Raw genomic sequence first — 22,441 nt, 5'->3', positions numbered from 1 at the left:
AACAGATTTGAAAAACATTCAGTTAGATAATCTTTTGAATCCCTTTCAGTCTTAAATTTAGGCAGCAAAGTGTAGTAAGAGGTCCAGTTCAGAGGCTCAGTCGTGTCCAACTCTTTGCAACCCCATGAACTGCAGCATGCCAGGTTTCCCTGTCCATCACCAACTCCCAGAGCTTGCTCAAACTCATGTCCATAGAGTCGATGACGCCATCCAACCAACTCAACCTCTGTCATCCCCTTCTCCTCCTGCCTTCAATCTTTCCCAGCATCAGGGTCTTTTTCAATGAGTCAGTTCTTCTCATCAGGTGGCCAAAATAAACTAGAGTTTCAGCTTCAGCATGAGTCCTTCCAATGAATATTCAGGACTGATTTCCTTTAGGATGGACTGGTTGGATCTTCTTGCAGTCCAAGGGACTCTCAAGAGTCTTCTCCAGCATCAGAGTTCAAAAGCATCAATTCTTCGGCTCTCAGCTTTCTTTATGGTCCAGCTCTCCCATTAATATATGAGTACTGGAAGAAACATAACTTTGACTAGATGGACCTTTGTCAGCAGAGTAATGTCTCTACTTTCTAATATGCTGTCTAAGTTGGTTACAGCTTTTCTTCTAAGGAGCAAGCGTCTTTTAATTTCATGACTTCAGTAGTAAGAAGAGCTCTGGGCTAGTAGTAAGGAAGTGGTTCTGGGCACCCCCTGCAGTTCAAGGCATCTAACTCTGCTGGCACCCTCATGGTCCCTGGGTGCTTAAGTACCTGTTGTCATCGTTACTAACTTGTGCTGGAGAAAACCTAGATGGGAAGAAGGCTGAAGAGAAGGGTATTCAACATCTGTGATCAAGATCTGGGAAAGATTAGGGGAACACAGAATAAAGAGAAGTGAAATGAACATCAAGGAACAATAGGTTCTGACCATCCCCCTGGTGTTTTCTCTTCTGGAACTGGCAGGACTTCGTAGGTCTCAGCAACACCCACTATATCCTGGGGACACTTAGGCCCAAAGAATTTTTTAAATGCTTCCAAAACACACAGCTAATCAGAGGAAGCAGGAATCCACATCCCTCCTGCCTTCACCCAGTTCACTGTTGGAGTGCATGACAAGGGACCCCATTTCTGTGGGCTTGTGGGAGAGTCTCTGATGGTCAAGCGCATCTCGAGTCCCTGGACATCCTCCAGAATGGTCTGCAATCTACTGTTTTCCTGAATTTGCTCAGCCTATCCGTGGGAGAGAGAACAGGGGTCTGGGGAGGTGGGCAGGACTGGGGAGAAGTCGTGAATGGGGAAAGTAAGGGCGACCAGACCGAAAAGAACCTGCGCAGGGGTTCAGAGAATGCGGGCACTTCAAGGGCCATGTCCAGAGAGGCGGCCTGACTGATCAAGATTTCACACCTGACGAACGTCAACGCCGGCAAAACCTCAGCCCTTCTCTCCTGGTCTATGGCAGTCAAAAGACTGAACGCGAGGTGAGGTCCGATTTTGCAGAAGCAGTGTAGAAATTCACCGCGTCAGAGAAACTGAAAAGACCAAACAAAACCCCTAAAACACCAAGCCCGATTCTTTCATCCACGTGGCACAAGAACCAGCCAAAAAAGAAGGACGGGGAGGGGGGGCGGTGCGGGGGAAGAGTCACCCGTCCCGCCCCTGCTCGGAGGAAGGGATCTGCCAGGAGAGTCAATTCCCGGGCCAGCCCGGTCGCTGCCGGGGCGCGACGGGGAGTGAGCGCGGTTGAGAAACCCAGTTCCCACCAGGCCGCCGCGCGCCGGTCCGCCCCGGCCGCCCCGCCCCCGGCTCCGGCCGCAGCCGAGCGCCGGGAGAGCCGCCGCGGGCCCTTTAAGGGCCGAGAGGTGCGCGGTCTCTTTAAGGCAGGTCCTGGTGGTTTCTGTTTTCTGAAGGAAGTGACGGGGGGTGGGATTGAATGAAAAGTGCAAAACAGAGTCTCGGAGCTCCGGAGTCGGGGGCCGCGGGAGGCGCCGCGCCGGGACTGGGAGGCGGACGGGCCCCGGGAGCCCGGCGTCCGCCTTGGAGCCGCCGGGGGGCGCGCGGCGGAGCGCAGCCCACGTGCCTCGGCGCCACGTCGCTGGCGCCCCGCGGCTGAGCCCCCAGCCCCAGGGGGAGCCGCGCCCCCGCGCCCCCGCGCAGTGAACTAGCCTTCAAGTTCGGGCGAAGTTTGGCCCCGCAGCTACCCGCCCGCTCGCGGCGCGCCGGGACCGCGAGGGCGGCGGCGGCTCCCGGGGATGCGCCCGCCCGGCCGCCGCGGGGTCCCCCGGGCGTCCCCCGCGCTGCTGCTCCTGCCGCTGCTCGTGCCGCTGCTGGGGGCGCCGCGCGGCGTGGGCGCGGGGACTGGAGCTGGCGCGCCGTCGGAGCTGCGGGTGCGGGTGCGGCTGCCTGACGGCCAGGTGACCGAGGAGAGCCTGCAGGCGGACAGCGACGCCGACAGCATCAGCCTGGAGCTGCGCAAGCCCGACGGCACTCTCGTCTCCTTCACCGCCGACTTTAAGAAGGTGAGGCACCGTCGCTTGCCCGGCGGCGGGGCGGGGGGCGCGGCGGAATCTGCGTGCCTGAGGGGGTCCCGTCTGCTGGCCTGAGGACTGGGCCCGGAGAGGGACAGGGACGCGACTTAGCCAAGGTCACGCGGGCTCTTCTCCACACCTCTTTGCCCTGCTCCCCAGCGCCCATCATTCTTCCCCAGGAGCTGCCCTTCAGACTCTCCCTTGCAGCCTTTCACCTTTTCACTCTGGGCGCCCAGTCCCCTGACCAGCTAGCTCCGCGCTTCCTCTTCCAGGCCTCCCAGCGCCCTGCAGGTGCTGACCCTACTGGAGTCATTGTTACTAACCCCGTCTCCCTTTCTGCAGTAAGTCCCTCAGGCTCTACCAGGAAGAAGTCCCGGGCCAGGCACCAGAGGTCCTGGGTTCTCTCCGTGACCTAGGACAAGCCCCTTTCCTTCTGCAGGCCTCCTTTCACGCCTCTGTACAGGCGCAAGAGGGTGACGCCAGCTCTACCAGCCCTGACCTCGTGGAGTCCATGTACCACCTCTCCTTGTTTCACTTTCCTGGGCTGGGGAAGGGGGTTCCTGGGCAGACCTACGTGTCCCATGTGTCCTCCAGGCCAAGGAGAAGCCACCTCTTCTCTTTGGAATGAAAGTCTGGGGAACTTGCAGTGGAGGACCTGGGGAGAGGGCCCGGGTGAGGTCCCCAGGCTCTGGGAGAGGTGCCACCTCTTATCCTGCTTGGCAGAAGGGCTGACCAACCCTCAGTTCTGGCTCAGATTCTGGGGAAGGGGGTAAAGACCAGCCTCCCCTCGGGATGTGTGTGTGTGTGTGTGTGTGTATGGTGAAGGGAGCAAGTAGGTGGGCCTGGCCCCCTGGATTGCGAGGTGGGGTAGAGAATGGAGGTACTCCGGGTTATCAGGAAGCGGGCCTGGAAGGACAGCGAGTAACGGTGACCCAGGGGCGGGAACCCTGGTGGGAAAGAAGGTAGGTGAGGTGTGGTACTCAAGGGAGTCTCTTGATCAACTGAAGCATGCTCCCCACTTCCCTCTCCTGTAGAAAGAGGCCCTGGGAGGCTCTGGGGAAGGGGAGAGGGGAGGCCGATGAGACAGCCAGCAGTGAGGGAAGCCCAGGGCTCTGCGGCAGCTATCTGAACCGCCTGTCTCTCCTTCCTCTTGGAGACCAGAGCTTGAGAGGAGTCAGGGCAGAGTTTGCAGAGTCACCTAGGGACCCAGCCACATTGCCGTAGATGGTATACCAGGTTGGGGGCCAGTGATCCCACGGACGGTGGAGGTGGGGCTTGACGGCTGATCTGTCCCTAGACTATTGGGCTGTGACTGACCAGGGATGCAGGGAGACCTGTTGAGGGTGGTGGGGTGGGAGTAGGTGTGCTTGAGTGTTGCGTTTGGGAGGAATGTGCGATCCCTTCCTTACTCAGCAGGCCTAAGCTAGGTTCTCAGTTCAGGCAGGGGCAGGTGAGTGTGTGTGTGGAGAGAGGAAAGCTGACAGGGCCGGAACACCTCCTGCCTCCCCACTTAAACTCCAGGGGAATTTTGTCAAGTCTGTTCTTTTCCTGGAAAACCCAAATAGGGGAAATAGGAGTCTAAGCGTCCCCTCCAACCTTCCACTGAAGCCCTTTGTCCTTGAGAGTGAGCCTCAGGCCAGCCCGGGAGTCTCCCACCTTCCTGCCCCACTGCCCATTGTTCTGTGGCGGTGCTGGAACCCTCGAGAGACTTCCCCATTCCTGGGACCACTCCAGCAGCCAAGACTGTGGGTAGGACACCGGTCAGAGAGCCAACGAGTAGGGCTCAGCTTTTATAGCCTCTAGCTGCAGCTTGGAAGGTTTTATTGCTCTATCCTGAGGGCAAGGCTAGGGGAGAGGCCAGTGGCAGTGGGGTGCAGGCCTGGGGATAGGGGCTGAGGGTAGAGGGGCCAACTGCCCAGTTAGAGAATCCATTTGGAGCTGATTGTAAGAGCCTCATTTTAATCCCCGTAGCAGTTCAAAGCTCCCCACAGCAGTTCAAACCTCCACCCAGGTTTCCAAAGACTGCTTTACAGGGTAACCTCTGACCCAGAAGCTGGCGTTTCACACCCGCCCTCTGGCATCTCCAGTTTCATCAGCAAGGGAGGGAATTGGGAATGGAAATCACCGAAGGGAACCAGCTTTCCAAGGCCCCTTCCTACTCTGGATTTCTCAGCTGGCCTGGGGTGGGGTGGAGTTGGGGAAGGCTGGGAGTGGAGTGGAATAGCCTTTATCCCCACCCTAGTCCATGATCTGCATTGGCCAGAGCAGCTTTTATAAGGGATCTTTCTGGGGTGGGTCACCTCTCTTGTTGCTTGCCCAGTCCTCAAGGTCTCTGGCAGATTTCCAAGAGAAGCTTCTATCTAGAAGTAATGACTTTTCTTGTAGGAGAAATTCCTGGACCTGGTATTTCTTTTATTCCATGTACTAAATGGTTTGGGAACAGTCCCTAGTTCATTTGGGGATAGTAACACTGGCCATTTTGTCACCTTTGGGAAACAGTCCAAACTGAAAGGAGACAGATGTAATTTAACCCTGGGCAAGCTACTTGATCTCTCCAAGTCTTCATTTTTTCATCTGTAAAATGGGGATATAATGGTACTGTTCCCATGGTCATTGTGAGAACTAAACTGAGCCATGTATATGAAATACTCATTGTGTATCATCTGCCGTACCCAATGCTCCAGAAATAGAAGCCACTGACTTTCATAATTATCGCTGGCTCACATCACATCTCAGCAGGGACCCTCTGTGCTAAGCTCAGGTGCAACGGTGTTGACCAGCAGACCCAAAGTCACACGGAAAGACAGCACTGAGCCTGGAAGAGCCTTAGTCCCTCATCAGAACCTTCTCTCTGAAGCTCCATGTGTTAGAGGTCCCCTGCAGAACAGAAATAATAGAAGAGAAATACACCCAGGCCCAAAGAACAGAAATAATAGGAGAGAAATACACCCAGGTGGCTCAGTGGTAAAGAATCGGCCTACCGAGCAGGAGACACGGGTTGGATCCCTGGGTGGGAAGATCTCCCCGGGAGAAGGAAATGGCAACCCACTCCAATTTATTCTTGCCTGGGAAATCCCTTGGACAGAGGAGCCTGGTGGGCTACAGTCCACTGGGGTCGCAAAAGAGTCAGATACGACTTAGTGACTAAACCACCACCACAGAGCTGTGGAAGAGATTTTATTTAAGGGGCTGTTGGCTCACACGATCATGGAGGTGGAGAAGTCTGTGGTCTGTCAGCTGGAGGTCCGGGAAGGCCTGTGTCGTTCCAGTGTGAGTGCAGAGGCCGGAGAACCAGGAGCTTTGACGTCTAAGGGCGGGAGAAGATGGATGTCTGGCTCACGCAGAGAGAGCAAATTTGCCGTTCTCCACCCTTTTTGTTCTTCTCACGCCCTGAATGGATTGGACGATGCCCACCCACTCTGGCGAGGGCCACCTTCTACTCTGGCTCCTGTTTCAAATGCTAATATCTTCCCAAGACACGCTCACCGGACACACCCAGAAAAGATGTTTTATCAGCTCTGTGGGCACCTCTCAGCCCAATGAAATGCACATGGGAAGTTACCCGTCACACTCCAGAATTGCTGGCCAGCCCCTCTGCAGGGAGCAGTCACCCTGTCGTGCCCTGTCCCAGCCCCCCCTCCACGCCCCTCCCACCCTCTGCCTCCGCCAGGAGACAGGGCTCCAGCCCCGCCTGGCCCTCCCCACACTGCCATGCTGGACCTGAAGCCAGTAAAGCTGTCACCGTGATCAACCCACTCTGGGACACGGAGCCCGGGCAAGGATCACACACTCCGCAAGGCCCCCGAAGCGACCACATCGCCATCGTGCGTGACTGTAAGCCCTGCCCACAGGCTGCTGACCATCAGGTCAGGGCGCAGCTTGCAAAAACCATGCTGCAGCTCGGTGGCTCCCAGACTTTGCTGCACATTTGAATCGCCTGGGGAGCTTTAGAAAACCCAGGCCTCGGCTGCACTCCAGACCAATTAAGTCCAAATGTCTGAGGGTGGGTACCAGACAGCTGGGTTTCTAAAGAGCCCCTGGTGATTCCAGTGAGCAGCAACGTTTGGGAAGCCCTGGCAGAGTTGCTCCAGGGACGGAGGGACTTGGAGGAGGCACGGGGTTAGGCTGTGACATGAAGGTCAAGCCCCAACTCAGTCCTTTAGTTGAAACCTGTCGTTCTATCCACAATAACCCTAATGTGTTTAATCAGCGTGTAGACCCGAGGCCTCCTTCTCTGTGCCCTCAGCACAAGACTGCTGATTCATCATACGCTCTCAGTAGGCAGCGCTCTTCTTTATAACCCAAAGCCTATGCGTGTAATTATACCCAGATGTACAGGCTCGCTGGGCATGTCACCATCCCGACTGTCCAGCCCGGCTTTTGCTCTGACCGCCGTCTCGGTCCCCGTCCCCCAGGTTGCTCTCCCCATCCAAGTTCTCCTTCCCCTGAGTCTCTCTCACCCCAGTCTGAGTGTCCAGAAGCTGGGGGAGGGGGATGACTCATGTTCCAGCGGTGTGGTCTGGTGCTGACGGGACGGGGAGGGTGGGACTGGAAGATAAGAGAAAGTCCTGGGCAGCTACAAAGGGCGGGTGGGGGTGGCGTGAATCCTGGCTGCAACGGGAGCAGGGAGGAAGGAGCCGAAGAATCCAATGTGTGGAGGGTGGGGGTCAAGAGGGGCCACGGGCTGCAGCCAAGGTGTGTGTGTGTGTGTATGTGTTAGTTGCTCAATCATGTCCGACTCTTTGCGACCCCGTGGACTGTAGCCCACCAGGTTCCTCTGTCCCTGGAATTCCCTAAGCAAGAAAACTGGAGTGGGTTGCCATGCCTTTCTCCAGGGGATCTTCCCAACCCAGGGACTGCGCCTGGGTCTCCCGAATTGCAGACAGATTCTTTCCTGTTTGAGCCACCAAGGAAGCCCAGAGCCAAGATAAGGGGGTCCATATAACAGGGCGGGTCAGCTCGAGGTCACTCCAAGGGACCCGTGCCCTCGGCACCCATGCCCTGGGGGGTGGGGTCAGAGGGAGGAGCAGTCCAGAGAGCACAGTCATCTGTGCCTTGGGGGGCTCCCCGTCTGGGTAGGGGGAGCGGCTGCAGGCTGTGAGAGAGTCAGCAAAGATAGGGAATGTGCAAATAGCCAGACTGATGCCTGCGGCTGTTTATTCTAACAGGATATCACATCACAGGGATGTCAGACAGGACAGGCTCTGAGGGTGCAGTGTCCACCTACCCAGCTTATGTTGGGTCCCTGCAGTTTGGTGATCTGTAGTGGAGACATGTGATGGAGAGTGTGTCTTTCGGGGAACAGAATACAGTAGATGTGCTTTCAGCAGAGGCCCAGAGCTTTGCGGTGTCCAGGGCATTTCCCCACGGGAGTTCATGAGAAGTCGTCAGAGAGAACCGCCCGGCTTGTGCCTGTGGGGCCGGGTTCTGACAGCAGTCCCTCTGCCGTGTCTGAGGAAGCCCCCTCTGTGTTAGGGATCAGCAGCCCTGCCCCGTGGTGCAGCCTGGCCCGCACCTCCCACTCCCTGAAAGCCTGTATCCAGGTGGAGCCCTGGCAGAGGATCCCGGGTTGCGCCATGAGGACTGCCACCTGGGACAAGTCAGTGACCTTCTGTTATGATGGGGGAGAAACGGAAGTGAGGGTCTTCCCGTGAGGCTTGCCAAGGGTCACAGAGGTGGTGCTGGTGAGACAGAGGCCAGCTCTGAGGTAAGAATCACAGCTGTCCGGGTCTCACACACTGAGTGGTCACTCAGATCACACACTGACGGTAGCATTCACACACCTGGCCTCATTTGATCCTCACCACTACATCATATGGCGGGTATTGCATCCATTTCGCAGATGTGCAAACTGAGGCTCATGCCTCTGTAGTGACTTGGACAAGATCAGTAGCTAACGATCCAGGATGGGGACCCAGGAATTCTTCCACTGTGTTCTGACTGCCTGTGCTTGCTGTGACATATAAGCCAGCCTCTTCCCAGAGGCTGAAGAAAGCTGAACAGGGGAGGGGAGAGGAAGAAGGAGGCTGAAAAAAGCCTCGGTGCAGAGGGACACATCTACGGAGAAACTTTCCTGCTTATAGACTTGGGCTGGACCCCTCCCGCAAAGCTCACCACATCCCCCACCACGAATTTTGAATTTGACCTCTTCACTGATCCTGGGATGTTCCTCTTTCCTCTCCCCTCGTGGCTCCTGGAGAGACCATGGGCGTGAGGGCACCATTATTTAAATAGCTCACAGATTCTCCTGAGCACTCACTGTATATTTTTCTGCCCTTGACCAGCTGTGTGACTTGACAAGTCACTTAACTTCTCTGAGCCCCAGGCTCAGAGACAATCCTCATACGGTATGATGGCTTAGAGGCATGTTGTCAGGAGTAAGAGGCCTCAGCAAAGCAGAGGCCAGCGGAGGCAGGTGAGAAGAGTCCTAGCTGTTCCAGCCACGGCCCCAGCCCTCCTTCCTGACACAGCCACGCAGATTGTTCCTGTTCTGGGGACCCAGGCATCGCTAGGACTCCCATCCTTTCAGTTGGCAAGTGTTGAAGTGGCCGGCCCCCCTCGGGAGGGCGGGGGAGACTCTGATGAAGGGCTGGGGGCCAGGGAGGGAGGCGCTGGGGCTGGGAATGCGAGTGAGTGGGAAGCGTGGAGCCTCATCTCAGGAGCCCTGAGTCAGCGGGACATTGGGGTGCAGCTGATCCACATAAAGCCGCACATTGTTCCTGGAGCAGTTGGGACAGTGGTGACCTTTGGGATTTGGCTGACGGGGCACTGGGGGCCTGGGGGAGGGCAGGGGGCACTGCCCCCAGCGGGTGGTTGCATGGATGACCTGTAACAAGAAGTCTCTGTCTAGGCGTAGCCCTTGGGGTCTGCAGGCATCTCATAACAGGGCAGCCTGCCTCCCCAGGCACCAGCCAGGGAGTGTGCTTGGCTTGGCTTTGGGTTGATTCCGTTCGCCTCTGTGCCTCTCCAGGGGTCCGGCCAGAGCAGCCCAGGTACTCCTGGGGCAGCCGTGCGGGGTGAGGAGGGCCCTGATCCCTGGCTGCCCCTCCAGGCTGACCTTTCACCTCCCCAGCACAGGGAAGCCAGCCCCTCTCTAGCTATAAAGCGGCTCCAGGCAGAAGCCGAGCAGTAAATATTTGGGTTGGCTCAGGATGGGCCTCAAAACCTCATACTCTGGTGTGACGGGAAGGAGACCGAGATGGCAGAGGAAGCTCCCAGGACACAGTGTGCGCCGTCCGAGGGAGAGAAGAGCAGGTGCTCGGCGGGGACCTGGAGCGTAGCCTCCAGCCTGGGCTGTGTAACCACGCTGGCCCAGAGGTGGACTGGGAGAGGGCTTTTGAGGGAAGGTCAGTTCCACCATGGGCTTTCCTGGTAGCTTGGCTGGTAAAGAATCTACCTGCAATGCAGGAGTCCCCGGTTTGATTCCTGGGAGGAAAAGTACCCCTGGAAAAGGGATAGGCTACCCACTCCAGTATTCTTGGGCTTTCCCGGTAGGTTAGCTGGTGAAGAATCTACCTGCAATGTGGGAGTCCCCGGTTTGATTTCTGGGTGAAGAAGTTTCCCTGGAGAGGGAATAGGCTACCCACTCCAGTATTCTTGGACTTCCTTGGTGGCTCAGATGATAAAGAATCTGCCTGCAATGTGGAAGACCTAGGTTCGATCCCTGCATTGGGAAGATTCCCCTGGAGGAGGGCATGGCAACCCACTCCAGTATTCTTGCCTGGAAAATCCCCATGAACATAGGAGCCTGACGGGCTACAGCCCATGGGGTAGGGAGCAAAGAGCTGGACATGACTGCGCAGCCCAGCGCAGCACAGCAGCTCCACCATCTGGCCCTCTTCATTTTCAGTTCCCCCGTGGTCCAGGGCTGGGTGGGCAGCGAGGTCTGAGATGGGAGAGCCTCCGGGAGAGCCTCCCCGCACCTCCCCACGGGCTTTCTGGAAAAGGGGGCTGAGGAAGGGCGCTCGGAGTCAGGGGGAGCTGGGAGCTGGTGGTGGGAAGGAGGGCAGGGTCAGGGAAGGGTTGGCCAGGCTAGGCTGAGGAGGTCAACTGGGAGAGGATGCTTGTTGGAGAGGCGGGTGTGAGTCCTGGAGGTAGGTGAGTGTAACAGCCTGTGTGCGGTGGGTGCAGAGGCTGGTGTGTGAGAAGGCATGGAAGACACTGTGTGTGTGTGTGTGTGTGTGTGTGTGTGAGAGAGAGAGAGAGACTCTGGGGGGAGAAGGGAGGGCGGGAGAAGGGTGTGGAGAGACTGTCGGGAGAAGATGGGCGTGTGTGACTACATGCGAGGGATGTTGCGGGTGATCAAGAGAAAGGGGGTGACATGGAGACTCCTGGGAGAGGCCACAAGGGAGGAAACGTGCTCCTAGGGGCAGTGGTGCGAGAGAGGAGGGGCCCACGGCCCAGCGGAAGTATGGGTCCCAGCAGGAGGGGCATAGGGGGCCTGGGTGCCGCTGGGTGAAGCGTGCGAGATCGTTCGAGAATCGGCACTTCTGGGTGAAAGATTATGGCCACGTGGCCCCTGAATGGGGCAAGCAGGTGTCTGTCTGTGTGTACAGTTACGATTCGACTTGGTCGTAACATAAAACCCCACAGCAGTCAAAACAAGAGAAGTTTGTTTCCCCCTTTCATTCTGGAAGCTGGCAGTCGGACTCGTGTGACAGCACCAGGGTCATCGGCGCTCCCGTAGGCTCTGTCTTCGGGGTCGCCTCCTGTCCGCAACACAGAGCTTTCCCTGGAGCCTTTCCCCCAGAAGGCAGCAGCAGGGGCCTGGCACGGGCTGTCTGCTCTTATAAGTGCAGAGGGCTGCCCCCTGCTTTTCCCAGAACAGCCTTCTCCCAGTGAGATACAGAGGGTCTCGGGCAGGGAGTGGATGCAGAGAGGAATAGAATATCTGGGAGAGGGCTCAGTGGGGAGCTGGGAAGTGCAGAAAGATCACTGGGTTGAGTCAGGAGATCTGGGCGCCTGGGCCTGGCCCTGCAGCTGTGTGACCTTGAGGGTCACATCCCCTGCTGGAACCTCACTGGAGCATGAAAAAGCTCCCCTGAACCTTCTAGAAGCCAAAATCGCAGCTGCAGGACTGCCAGTCTGCAGGAGCCCAGGTACAAGGAAGCCCAAGAAGAGCCCTTTTCTTGTAGGGGGCAGGAGGTTTCCATGGAGGCCCCAGAGCATGGGTGCCTTCGCTCAGCTTTGTGTCAGACTGAGAACACTGCATAGATAAGGCGGAGCCACTGTCCTGAGCTAGGGGCACAGTGTGGAGGGCCTGGGGGACTTGTTGTCCAGGCAGAAGACACTACACAAGGACTAAGGACTAAGATGCACGCTAGCCTAGCACAGCTCAAGTTTCTGATTCAACTCTAAGCCAGAGATTCATGCATGTTACCCCCAGGCTGAAAATCCAGTGATGACTTCCAGTGGTCTGCGAGATGAAGCTCAGACTCTTTGACTGGGCTCGCAGACCCTGTCCCTGCCCTCCCACCAGCCTCTTCCTTCCACTCTCACTGCCCTCCCCTCCCTGTACTCCCATCACTTTCCTTAGGACCCTGGCCTGCTCTTGTTTGTTCAGTCCATCCTTCATTTATTCATTTCCAGGTATGTATTGAGCACCTGTTGTGTTCTAGTGGGTGGGGATACACTGCAAATAATATACTATCCCAGCCTCAAGGAGTTGAGTCTGGAAGGAAAGACAAGGAAAGAGGTCATTCCAGATACAGTGGGAGGAAGGTAGGAATTGGACCTGGCCAACTCTGCTGGAGCGTTGCTGGGGGTGATGGATGCATGTGAACTGAGTCCTGAAGGATGCTGGGCAGGATGGGACAGGGCATCCCCGACAGGCATCAGCTCATAGAAAGGCACATGGCCTCGCTTATTCTGGAAACTGCCATCTCTTTGGTTCTGTGCTCAGAACTGTCAGCAAAGATGTGGATGCCAGCCTTTCGGGGGTACACTTTATGGTGAGGACAAAAGAAGCCTTGGAAGGGCATTAGGCAGATCCTAAGACAGTAATGTGACAAGATGGATGGGTGGGGGCATTAAGATGCCTTATGTACCTCTCCATCTTCTGTAATGGGGCTTCCCAGGTGGCGCTTATGGTAAAGAAGTTGCCTGCCAATGCAGGAGGTGCAAGAGACGTGGGTTCGATCCCTGGGTCAAGACGAGCCCCTGGAGTAGGAAATGGCAACCCACTGCAGTATTCTTGCCTGGGAAATCCCATGGACAGAGGAGCCTGGTGGGCTACAGTCCATGGGGTCGCAAAGAGTCGGACACGGCTGACCACACAGCACACACACACACACACATTTTCTGTAATTGCCTCTTTCTTGGATAGAAAACCCCCTATCCTCTCATTGTCCAGAACCAGTGAAATATCCTTCAGTCTAGTACAGGGGTTCTCAGCCTCCAGGATCTAGTGCCTGATGATCTGAGGCGAAGCTGATATCTAACACTAGAAATAAAGCAAACAATAAATGTAACGCACTTGAATCATCCCCAAACCATCCATCCATGCCTGCCTCCCGCCCCCCAGCCAGGTTCATGGGGAAATTGTCTTCCACAAAATCTGTCTCTGGTGCCAAAAAGGTTGAGGACCCCTGCTCTAGTTGAAGTCTTCCTTCCCTCCACCCCTCCCAGCCCCACACCCAAAGGGACGGGAGCACTTCCTCAACCATCCTTTATCCTATAGCAGAATTCCAGGGACTGTGCAGTCCATGGGGTCGCAAAGAGTCGGACACAGCTGAGCAACTTTCACTTCGACGTTTATCCTATAGCACTTTGCTTAATAAGCCTCAAGCCTAGGCCTCATCATGGGCGCTGACTTCAGTTGTAGATCAGCTTCCCCTATGAGTCCCTTGGAGACTGGGGCCTTGACCTTGGTCTTGCCCGCTGCCCGGCCCTGCCACCTGTGATGCTAGTCAGCGCTCTCCCACCAATTTGCTGATTACCTGCAAGCTCCAGCAGAGTCACCTGACTTCTCTGGGGCTCTGGTGTGTCTCTGGAAGAAAGTTCTTTTTTCTTGCCTCTGCAGGTCTGGAGTTGATCACAGTTGGAGCTAGGCCAGGGATTACAACAATTCTAGAGAAAAACTGAAGGAGTCCAGCCCATTCTGTTCTGAGACCTTTCACTCATTTTTCCTGAGTCCAGCCCATGCTGTTCTGAGACCTTTCACTCATTTTTCCTCACAGGAATTCCTTGAGGTGTAGGTATTGTTGGTTGTACTCACTTTACACATGTGGAAACTAAGATACAGAGAGGTCAGGTGCATCCCCCTGGATGACATGACGTGATCAGCAAAGCCGGGGTTTGAATGCAGACAGCACTGACTCCAGAGCCTTTGCTCTTAACTATCCTGCTCTCTGAGAACCTTTAAACCACCCACCAAGGACTTCAGCAAATGCTCACTACAGTAAGTTCCCTACATACAAATGAGTTCCCTCTGGGAGTACATTCGTAAGTCCAATTTGTTCATTAAGTCCATCAAGGTTAGCCCGGGTACCAACCAACACAGTTGGCTATATAGTACTGTACTGTCATGGGTTTATACTTTTCACACAGATAATACATTTTAAAAAACACAGAAAATAAAGCATTTTTAATCTTACAACATAGTACTTTGAAAAGTACAGTAGTACAGCACAACAGCTGGCCTACAGGGGCTGGCATCGACTGAACAGGCAAGAAGAGTTACCGACTGGAGGAGGGAGAGGAGGTGGGAGATGGTGGAGCTGAAGGATCGTCAGCAATAGGAGATGGAGGGCAAGCTGCAAGCTCATTCGCCTGACACTGATGGCACAGGTTCTGGTTCCTTGGTGGAACCAGATGCACGTTGGCATCTTAGAACGTTCGCAACTTGAAAGTGCGTATAGGGGACTTGCCGTATCTCTGTGTCCATCCCTTCTATGTGGCCCAATTTCAGCCCTGGTAACCGTCCCCTCCTCTCCTTCCTGGTGGCCTGCTCCTGGGGGGCTGGAGGTTCCTAGGAGCCCATGGGACATCCTGAAACTGCCCATCTTGGACATCCTAGCCTGAGACCTGGGCCTGAAAAGCCTGTGATATGCTCTTCCCCAGCTGTGTTGTCTGCCTTGAACACTAGGCCACATCTGGGTGGATCATCTTAGGGGATTCTTGGGCAAGGAGGAAACCCGGGAGCTTAGCATCTGGTCAGATGTTCCCTGAAGCAGGGGGCCCTCTCCCCCTGCCCTGTCCTCTGTGCTGGAGGGAAAGGGGGCCCCAGGAGTGAGTCTGAGGTGTGGGGAGTAGAAGGTAGGAGAGACACTGGTCATGATGATGGAGCCACAGAGATCCAGCTGCTTGGACTGCTGTCTCCCTCCCAGGCTCAGCACAGGGAACTTGGTTTACTGGAGATACAGATTAAGAAGGTTGGAAAATTCAGGGTTTACAGAGGCCATGGGCAGAACAGGCAGAGGGATTAGAAAGGTGATCCTGCGTCATCTTACCCTGATGTTTGCGTCAGATGCTATTGACTGTTAGTCACACACAACCTTGAATGGGAGCCACCATAGTCCTGGGGCAGGTCTGCAGAGGACACGCAGACCACGTGGCTGGAAGAGGGCCCTGCATTCTCTTCTGTTACTCACTGGCTGTGTGGCTGTGGGCAGACCACACTCTCTCTCTGGGCCTGAGCTTTAGTTTCTTTAGAAAGTGAAAGTGGTAGTTGGTCAGTCGTGTCCGACTGTTTGCAGCCCCAGGGACTGTAGCCCACCAGGCTCCTCTGTCCATGAAACTCTCCAGCCAAGAAGACGGAAGTGGGTTGCCATCTCCTTCTCCAGGGAATCCTCTTGACCCCAGGGATCGAACCTGAGTCTTCTGCACTGCAGGCAGACTCCTAACCATCTGGTCTGTAACTGGGCATCAAAGACATTGAATTAGTTGATCTAGAAGCAGTTGTGCATTGTGGTTGTGAGAATTTGGATTTTGGAGGCAGGCTGCCTGGGTTAAAAATTTTGACTGCATTTCCTCTTGGTCTCATGACCTTGAGCAAGTTATCCAATCCAAACACAGTAATAATCATAGTTACTACCTCCTGTTGTTGTGAAGATTTGAATGGGGCAGTATATCCTTTTTGACTCATGGTAACAGTGACTTGTCCCTTCCAGTTATAAACTTCAATAAATCTTTGTCCTTTGTAAAAATAAATGAGAGACATAGAGGAAATCTATCTCAACAAAAAATTCTCATCCCCTTGCTTCACCCCCAGTCAAATTCCCATTTTGGTAGGTTTTTGCTATTGTCATTGACATTGTTATTTAGTCTAGAAGCAGGGAAGATATTCTGACAGATTTCGTTCACCCCCTGGTCTGGTCTAGAAGTTCAAATACTTTCTCTGGCTAGTGGTAGATGGGCGGTGTCCAAGCCAGAAGGCCAGCTCAGAGCAGCCCACAGACCACAGGCTATGGCATGTGCCTGTGGTATCGGAGAAGATGCTGTGAATATCCCAGAAGACATTCTCTTCAAGGGTCATGGCTGAAAATACCCAGACTTTGGATCCTGCCTGGGGATCCTGCCAGGGACATCCGCCTAACCCCGCCCCAGGAGGGGAAATCTCACCTGGCAAAAACCAAGTGGAAAATGCACACATGTACCAACTCCAGTCTCCCCTCAGCCGGCCCGAGGGTGTGGAAGATTGGATGACCGAGGTTTGGCAGGGCAAAGAGAACCTAGCCTCATGGCCTGAGAGCGGATTTCCTGCTGAGAGGAAGCTGAGGTTACCCGAGCTGTGATTCACCTTCCCTCCAAGTCTGGGACCAGGAAGAACCTAACATAACCTTTCTCACCAGCTGGGCCTCAGTCTCCCTTTCTACAATCTTGGTGGAAAATCTCCCTGGACACTCCCACCCCTCAATGTTTCAGAGACCATTTACAGTGAAGGGAAGTAGGGAAAGTCCTTGTAGAGTCAGAGGAATTCCAAAGGGCATGGGGGTGGTGGTGGGGAGATACTTCCCTGGTGGTCCAGTGGTTAAGACTTTGCCTGCCAACGCAGAGGGTACCAGTTTGATCCCTGGTCAGGGAGCTAAGATAAGATCCCACATGCCTTGGGACCCAAAAACCAAAACTTAAGACTGAAGCAATATTGTAACAAGTTCAATAAAGACTTTAAAGATGGTCCACATCAAAAGACTCTAAAAGAAACAAAAATAAAAAGGACCAAAAGGGCATGGGGATTTGTGGGATGATAGCACTGACCTGTTTGAGATCACCTGTAACACTGGCTGGTCATCTGCAGTGGGACAGTGGCCCCAGCCAGCGCCGCTGAGCACTTGACTCTGGGCGGGCATTCTCTGTGCTTTCCCTTCACAACAGCCTGTTTTGGCCTCATCACAACCCTTCAGGTGAAAGTGGCATCATCCCCACTTTACAAACGAGGCTTAGAGAAACTGGGAGATGAGCCTGGACACCACTAATACACTGCAGACTTGGAGGGGAACCCTGGGTCTCTCACTGCCTACACCGGAGTCCAAGGGGGCCCCTCAGACCCTGTTCTCAGAGCATTTAACTTGACAGGAAGTGCTCAGTGAACCGGGATGTTTGGTGAATGAGCCCAGGGCACGGTCATTGAAGGATTCACATCTATATAGGCTCTATACCCTCTGCGCTGGTACAGGACCACTAGGGTTCCTGGAGGAACCATCAGTGTGACCAGGGCCCCTCCCAGGCCGAGGGGATCTTCACACACTTAGACTGCTGCTGACTGGGACCTGCTGATGTCTCATCGGGGGCCATTAGCCAAGGCACAGAGCTGGGTGAGAACAAGGGACACCTAGGGCGCCCAGGGTTTCAGCAGCCCATTTGGAACGGGAACCGCATCCCACAGCCCCTCTCCCTTCTTCCTCTGCCCCTCTCTGGCCCCCCTGATTCACACAGTGAGTCAGTGACAGGAAGGAGCCCTTGGCCTGCTGGTCATGCCATTAGTAACCCCGTGGGGAAAGGGGAAGTGGGGAGGGAAGGGGAAAGGTGAGCCATCGTGGCGCCCTTGGCAACAGCTGTTGCTGTGTCTGCTCTTAACCCCATCTTGACCCCGCCACCTCCATCTGAGATGCGGGTGGCTAGGAGCCTGGCTGACCAGAAGCACTGGGGGCATTCTCCCCAAACCTACTGAATGGGAAAGTCAGCGAGAGGAACTCTGAGATCTGTGCTTGTAAAAAGTGCAGCCTCTCCCTTGTGACACCCTGGTCAGGTGGTCGTAGGGGCCCTGGCTCACCCTGATCAGGGAATACAGGGGTGCCACAGAGGGGAAGCATCAGCTATGAATGAACCAGGTGCCAAAAGGGGTGGTTTCCTTTAAGGTGAAGTTCTGTGCTTTTTAAACAGCCTTGTTTTGGAAAGCTTTCTAGCGGTTCACTCTGTGAATTTTCCAGAAGGCTTTGGAACATCTGGGGTGTGTTCTTTCTTTTAAGTCACGGGTTTAAATGGGAAAAAATAAATTCCCAGGACAGCAGGAGGGAGGTGTCCATTGCAGGACAGTGTCCAGGCCTGTGTCCTCTGGGGGGGTCTGAGCTGAGCACTGGGCGGGGTGGGGGGACTGGTGAGGAGGCCCCACCTCCTCCAACCAGCCCCCATCCTTCTGCCCTTCCCCATCAGGATGTGAAGATCTTCAGGGCCTTGATTCTGGGGGAGCTGGAGAAGGGGCAGAGTCAGTTCCAGGCTCTCTGCTTCGTTACCCGGCTGCACCACAATGAGATCATTCCCAGCGAGGCCATGGCCAAGCTCCGGCAGGTGAGTGCCCACCCCAGTCCTGCCCCGGAGCCCACACGCACCCCTGCAGCTGAGCCCTGGCCTGGACCCCATCCACCCCAACCTCAATCTCCCACCCCACCCTGATCCACCTAATCCCTGGCCCCACACTCAGCCTCTAATCCTGAACCCCCAGATTATGCCCCAGACCACACCTGATCCCATAACCCCAGATCCCTAGTCTGCACTGAACCCCCATCTCTCAAATTCTTCCTGCCCCCAACCTCAGCCCCTCCCCATTTATGATGGAGGCAAGTCAGATCTGCCTTCAGCTATGGCACCGCCACTCAGCATCTGGGTGACTCTAGACGTGTCACCTCTCTTCCAAGTCCCTATTTTCTTTTTTTTTTGGCCATGCCACAGGGCATGTAGAATTTTAGTTTCCCTACCTGGGATGGAACCCGCACCCCCTACATTTGAAGCTTGGTCTTAACCACTGGCCCTCCAGAAAAGTCCCTCAAAGCCCCTATTTTCTTACTGAGAGATGGGTTATGGTGAGAATTAAGTGGGATGGAGCATGTAAAGTGTTCAATGCAGCTTTGGAACCCCTCAGCCTGTTGCCTGCTCCCAGTCCCTTCCCCGACCCTGGGCCTCTCCCCAGCCTCATGTAAGCTCCCTAAGCTCCAGGACCTGTCCTCAGTCCCACCCTTCTGTCTGCTTTTCCCAGAGAAACTCAGTTACCTGGATATTGGAAAGTATAGGACCCCAGCGGTCCTTGACCCTGGGACAACTGGCCTGCCCTGCCCACCTCCAACACCACCCCCACCTTCCCAGCAACATGTCAGAATTCTCCCTTAGGTTTCAGAGGTCAGCCCAGTGGCAGGCTGAAAAGGCTTGACTGTGCCCTGGGTATCAGTTTTTCCACCAGTTGAAGGGGGGCTGATTCCCCCTGTCACCCTACAGGTGGCCCCAAGGATCTGAAGGCAGCCAGCCTGGGCTTGTCTGACAATCAGCGACCAGGGAAAATGTGGGCAGGGCGCTGTCTGAGGCCGGGTGGAAACAACTCTTCTCTTCCACCCAGAAAAACCCACGGGCAGTGCGGCAGGCTGAGGAGGTGCGGGGCCCAGAGCAAATGCACATGGACATCGCCGTCAACTTCAGCCAGGGGGCGCTGCTGAGCCCCCATCTCCGCAACGTGTGCGCCGAGGCTGTGGATGCCATCTACACCCGCCAGGAAGACGTCCGGTTCTGGCTGGAGCAAGGTCAGCTGGGTGTGGCCCACTGCTGTATCATCTCAAATATGATGGGGAGCAATAATGAGATAGGGGAATTCTCCACCCAGCTGGGACTAGTCAGGGAGGGCTTCCTGGAGGAAGTGATGCCTGCGTGGCTCTTTATTGAGGGGAGTCAATGAAAGGGATCGATTCCAGGTAGGGACATGCAGAACGGTGACTCTGCTAGGCCCAGAGGAGGGAATTCCCAGACAACTCCACCCTCCCCAGCCCCACCCCTGCCCCATCTGTGCCCTGAGTGAGAACACAGGTGAAACCTGTGGTGAACATGCGCAGGAAGCAGGGTCTGGATGGGGCCCAGAGCCACCCGTTCCTACCTGGCTACCTCTGCTGCTGCCTCTCAGAGTTCAGCTCCACTCCTTCCCTTCACACCTTCTGGGGGCCCAGCGTCTCTCCCCCAGGATCCTGGAGAACGCCTCCCATCCTGGCGTGGCCCCTGCCTTCCGGACCTGTGTGACCTCACTCCTGGCCCATCTCCCGGTCATCTTTCCCAGCCCTGTCCTTGGCTCCTGTCTGTAGGGAGGACAGAGAGATGTCGCCATTCCAACGCCAGGTCCCTGGTCCTTCTGCCTGGCTGGCTGAGCATAAGAGAAATGCCTGCTCCTCCCAGAGCACCACTGGGTTTAGAAATGCCCGACAGAGCTGTGGCTGTGCCCCCCACAACACCCGCCCCTCCCCTGTGGGCTGCACCCCAGACCGAGGTGCAAGCCACATGCCGTCCCCCAGGGACCAGGGGCTGGTCCCTCCCGTGGTTGCTAAGCCGCGCCTGGGCTCGCTCACTGCTCTGTGCCCCCAGCACCCCGCCCGAGTGTTCCTGTGTCCTGCCTACCCTGGCTTCCCCAGCATGTTTGTGCTGGCCCTTCCCTCCCTGGCCTCCTCAGATACCACCTCCTTTAGAAGCTTCCCTGCCCCTCCTCCCCACGCCTCTGTGCCATCATGTCCAGCACAGTAATGGTTTTAGGCGTAGGGTGGTGTGGCACTGGCAAGGGTAAGTGGATGCCTTGAAGTCAGACAGTCCTGAATCCCTACTTACTGTGTGACGTCAGCCAGGCCAATAACCTCTCTGGGCCAGTTTTCTCATCTGTAAAACAAGGATGATAACACTTAGCTCCTGGGGGCACTGGGATGCCTGAAGGGGCCATGCGGGGAGGCTCCCGCCCTGACCCTGCCTTCTCTCCCAGGTGTGGATGGCTCCGTGTTCGAGGCTCTCCCCAAGGCCTCGGAGCAGGTGTTGCTGCCTCGCTGCGGGAAGGTGGGGGACCGCGGGAAGCCCTGCCTCTGCCGCTATGGTCTGAGCCTGGCCTGGTACCCCTGCATGCTCAAGTACTGCCACGGCCGCGACCGCCCAGCACCCTACAAGTGCGGCATCCGCAGCTGCCAGAAGAACTACAACTTCGACTTCTACGTGCCCCAGAAGCAGCTATGCCTCTGGGATGAGGACCCCTAGCCGGGCTGGGACGAGGGGTGGTCCCCGAGGCAGCTGCCCGGGACCCACTGGCCCTCCCCGAGCCGCCAGAAGGGGTGCCCCCCAGCCCCGACATCCAAGGCCTTATCGCTCTTCCTTCCCATCACCTAATCCCGGAGCCTCTGGCCCCCTCATCCGTGACTGTGAAAGGGGTGTTGTGTGGCAAGGGTTAACTCATGAAGGCAGCCCCCACTCCTGCCCTGTGCCTTCCTCGGGGACCCAGGGAGAAGGGGGGTTCTCCAAGCTTGCCTCCCCTCCTTCATCTCCCCGAAGTGTTCACTTTCAAGCACCCAAAATGTGACGGCCTATGACTCTCCTATTTAACTCTTCGAAGGTTTAGACCCTGAAAGGTGTCTGTGCCTGTCGTACCCACCTCCGCACACACAACCCCTGCCCCACCGTTGGGAAGGACCTGGCCCCTGTGCACCGTCCCACTGCCCAGCAAGGAGGGGGAGAATCATTGCACCGGAGGGGGAGCAGCCCCAGCCACGGATCTCAACGCATTCCTCTCACCGCTGGCCTCAGGCCACCATCCCCAGCCCTGACACAGACCGTACGTGCCTTTCTGCAAACCTGGACTTGGCCGAGGGAGCAGGTGCCGGCTGGCTCCCTCTAAACAGAAATATTTTTGTAAGGTTCTGGGACAGGGAGGGAGCATGAAGTATGAGGAAAACTTGAATTCCAGATTTTTAATGCAAAATATTTATCATTTGTACCAGAAATAAAAGTTTAAATTTTTACTCGACTGACGGTTCTAGACGCAGAGTTCTGAGAGAATTTTTGGCCAACGCTGCCACCTGGTGTCAGGAGACATGTCCCTGTCTAGGGAGCCCGTCTCGGGGACAGCCTGTCTAGGGACAACTCCTGAAGCACCTACTGTGTGCTCAGTCTTGGGTGGGGGGCGGGGAGGATGTAGCTGGGGGTGGGTATTACTAGGGAAAGATATGACAAAACTTCTGCACTTAAGAGGATGAGACAGACACAGGTGAGTAACCAGTAAAAGACACCATGAGATAGATGAAAATTCTGATCCAGACTTCTCCAGGGATCAAATCCTGGAAATAGGTTTCTTTGTTTGTTTGTTTCTATTTTAGTGCTTCCCAGGTGGTGTTAATGGTAAAGAATAATGCAGGTGACAAAAGACCTGGGTTCAATCCCTGGGTCGGGAAGATCCTCTGGAGGAGGGCATGGCAACCCACTCCAGTGTTCTTGCCTGGAGAATCCCATGGACAGAGGAGCCTGGCAGGCTACAGTCCATGCAGTCACAAAGAGTCGGACATGAATGAAGCATACACTCATTGAACTATAATTGATTTACAATGTTGAGTTAGTTTCTGTTGTACAGCAAAGTGATTCAGTTGCACACACACACACACACACACATACATATATAATAGTTTGCATTTGTTAATCCCAAACTCCCAATCTATGCTTCCCCACCATCCCTGCTCTCTTGGCAACTACAAGTCTGTTCTCTATGTCTGTGAGTCTGTTTCT

The 22,441-nt window shown here is 55.5% G+C and overlaps 1 protein-coding gene across 1 annotated transcript; it reads left to right on the top strand.

The window, feature by feature from the left end:
* Positions 1-1,656: 1,656 nt before the first annotated feature.
* OAF (out at first homolog) lies at positions 1,657-21,720 on the top strand. The gene is made up of 4 exons (XM_065945073.1): positions 1,657-2,494; positions 18,095-18,229; positions 19,269-19,449; positions 20,661-21,720. The coding sequence occupies exons 1-4, from the start codon at positions 2,228-2,230 to the stop codon at positions 20,924-20,926; spliced, it is 849 nt and encodes a 282-aa protein (XP_065801145.1). The 5' UTR covers positions 1,657-2,227; the 3' UTR covers positions 20,927-21,720.
* Positions 21,721-22,441: the final 721 nt, after the last annotated feature.

The sequence above is a fragment of the Muntiacus reevesi genome, chromosome 9, assembly GCF_963930625.1.
Source record: "Muntiacus reevesi chromosome 9, mMunRee1.1, whole genome shotgun sequence".
NCBI lineage: Eukaryota > Metazoa > Chordata > Mammalia > Artiodactyla > Cervidae > Muntiacus > Muntiacus reevesi.
This window is presented reverse-complemented; position numbering and strand designations above follow the sequence as displayed.

Excerpts from the sequence above, each read along its gene's own strand:
- OAF (XM_065945073.1), top strand. The coding sequence starts at position 2,228 with ATGCGCCCGCCCGGCCGCCGCGGGGTCCCCCGGGCGTCCCCCGCGCTG. Across the intron at positions 2,495-18,094 it reads TCACCGCCGACTTTAAGAAG|GATGTGAAGATCTTCAGGGC; the intron begins GTGAGGCACCGT and ends CTTCCCCATCAG. Across the intron at positions 18,230-19,268 it reads CCATGGCCAAGCTCCGGCAG|AAAAACCCACGGGCAGTGCG; the intron begins GTGAGTGCCCAC and ends TCTTCCACCCAG.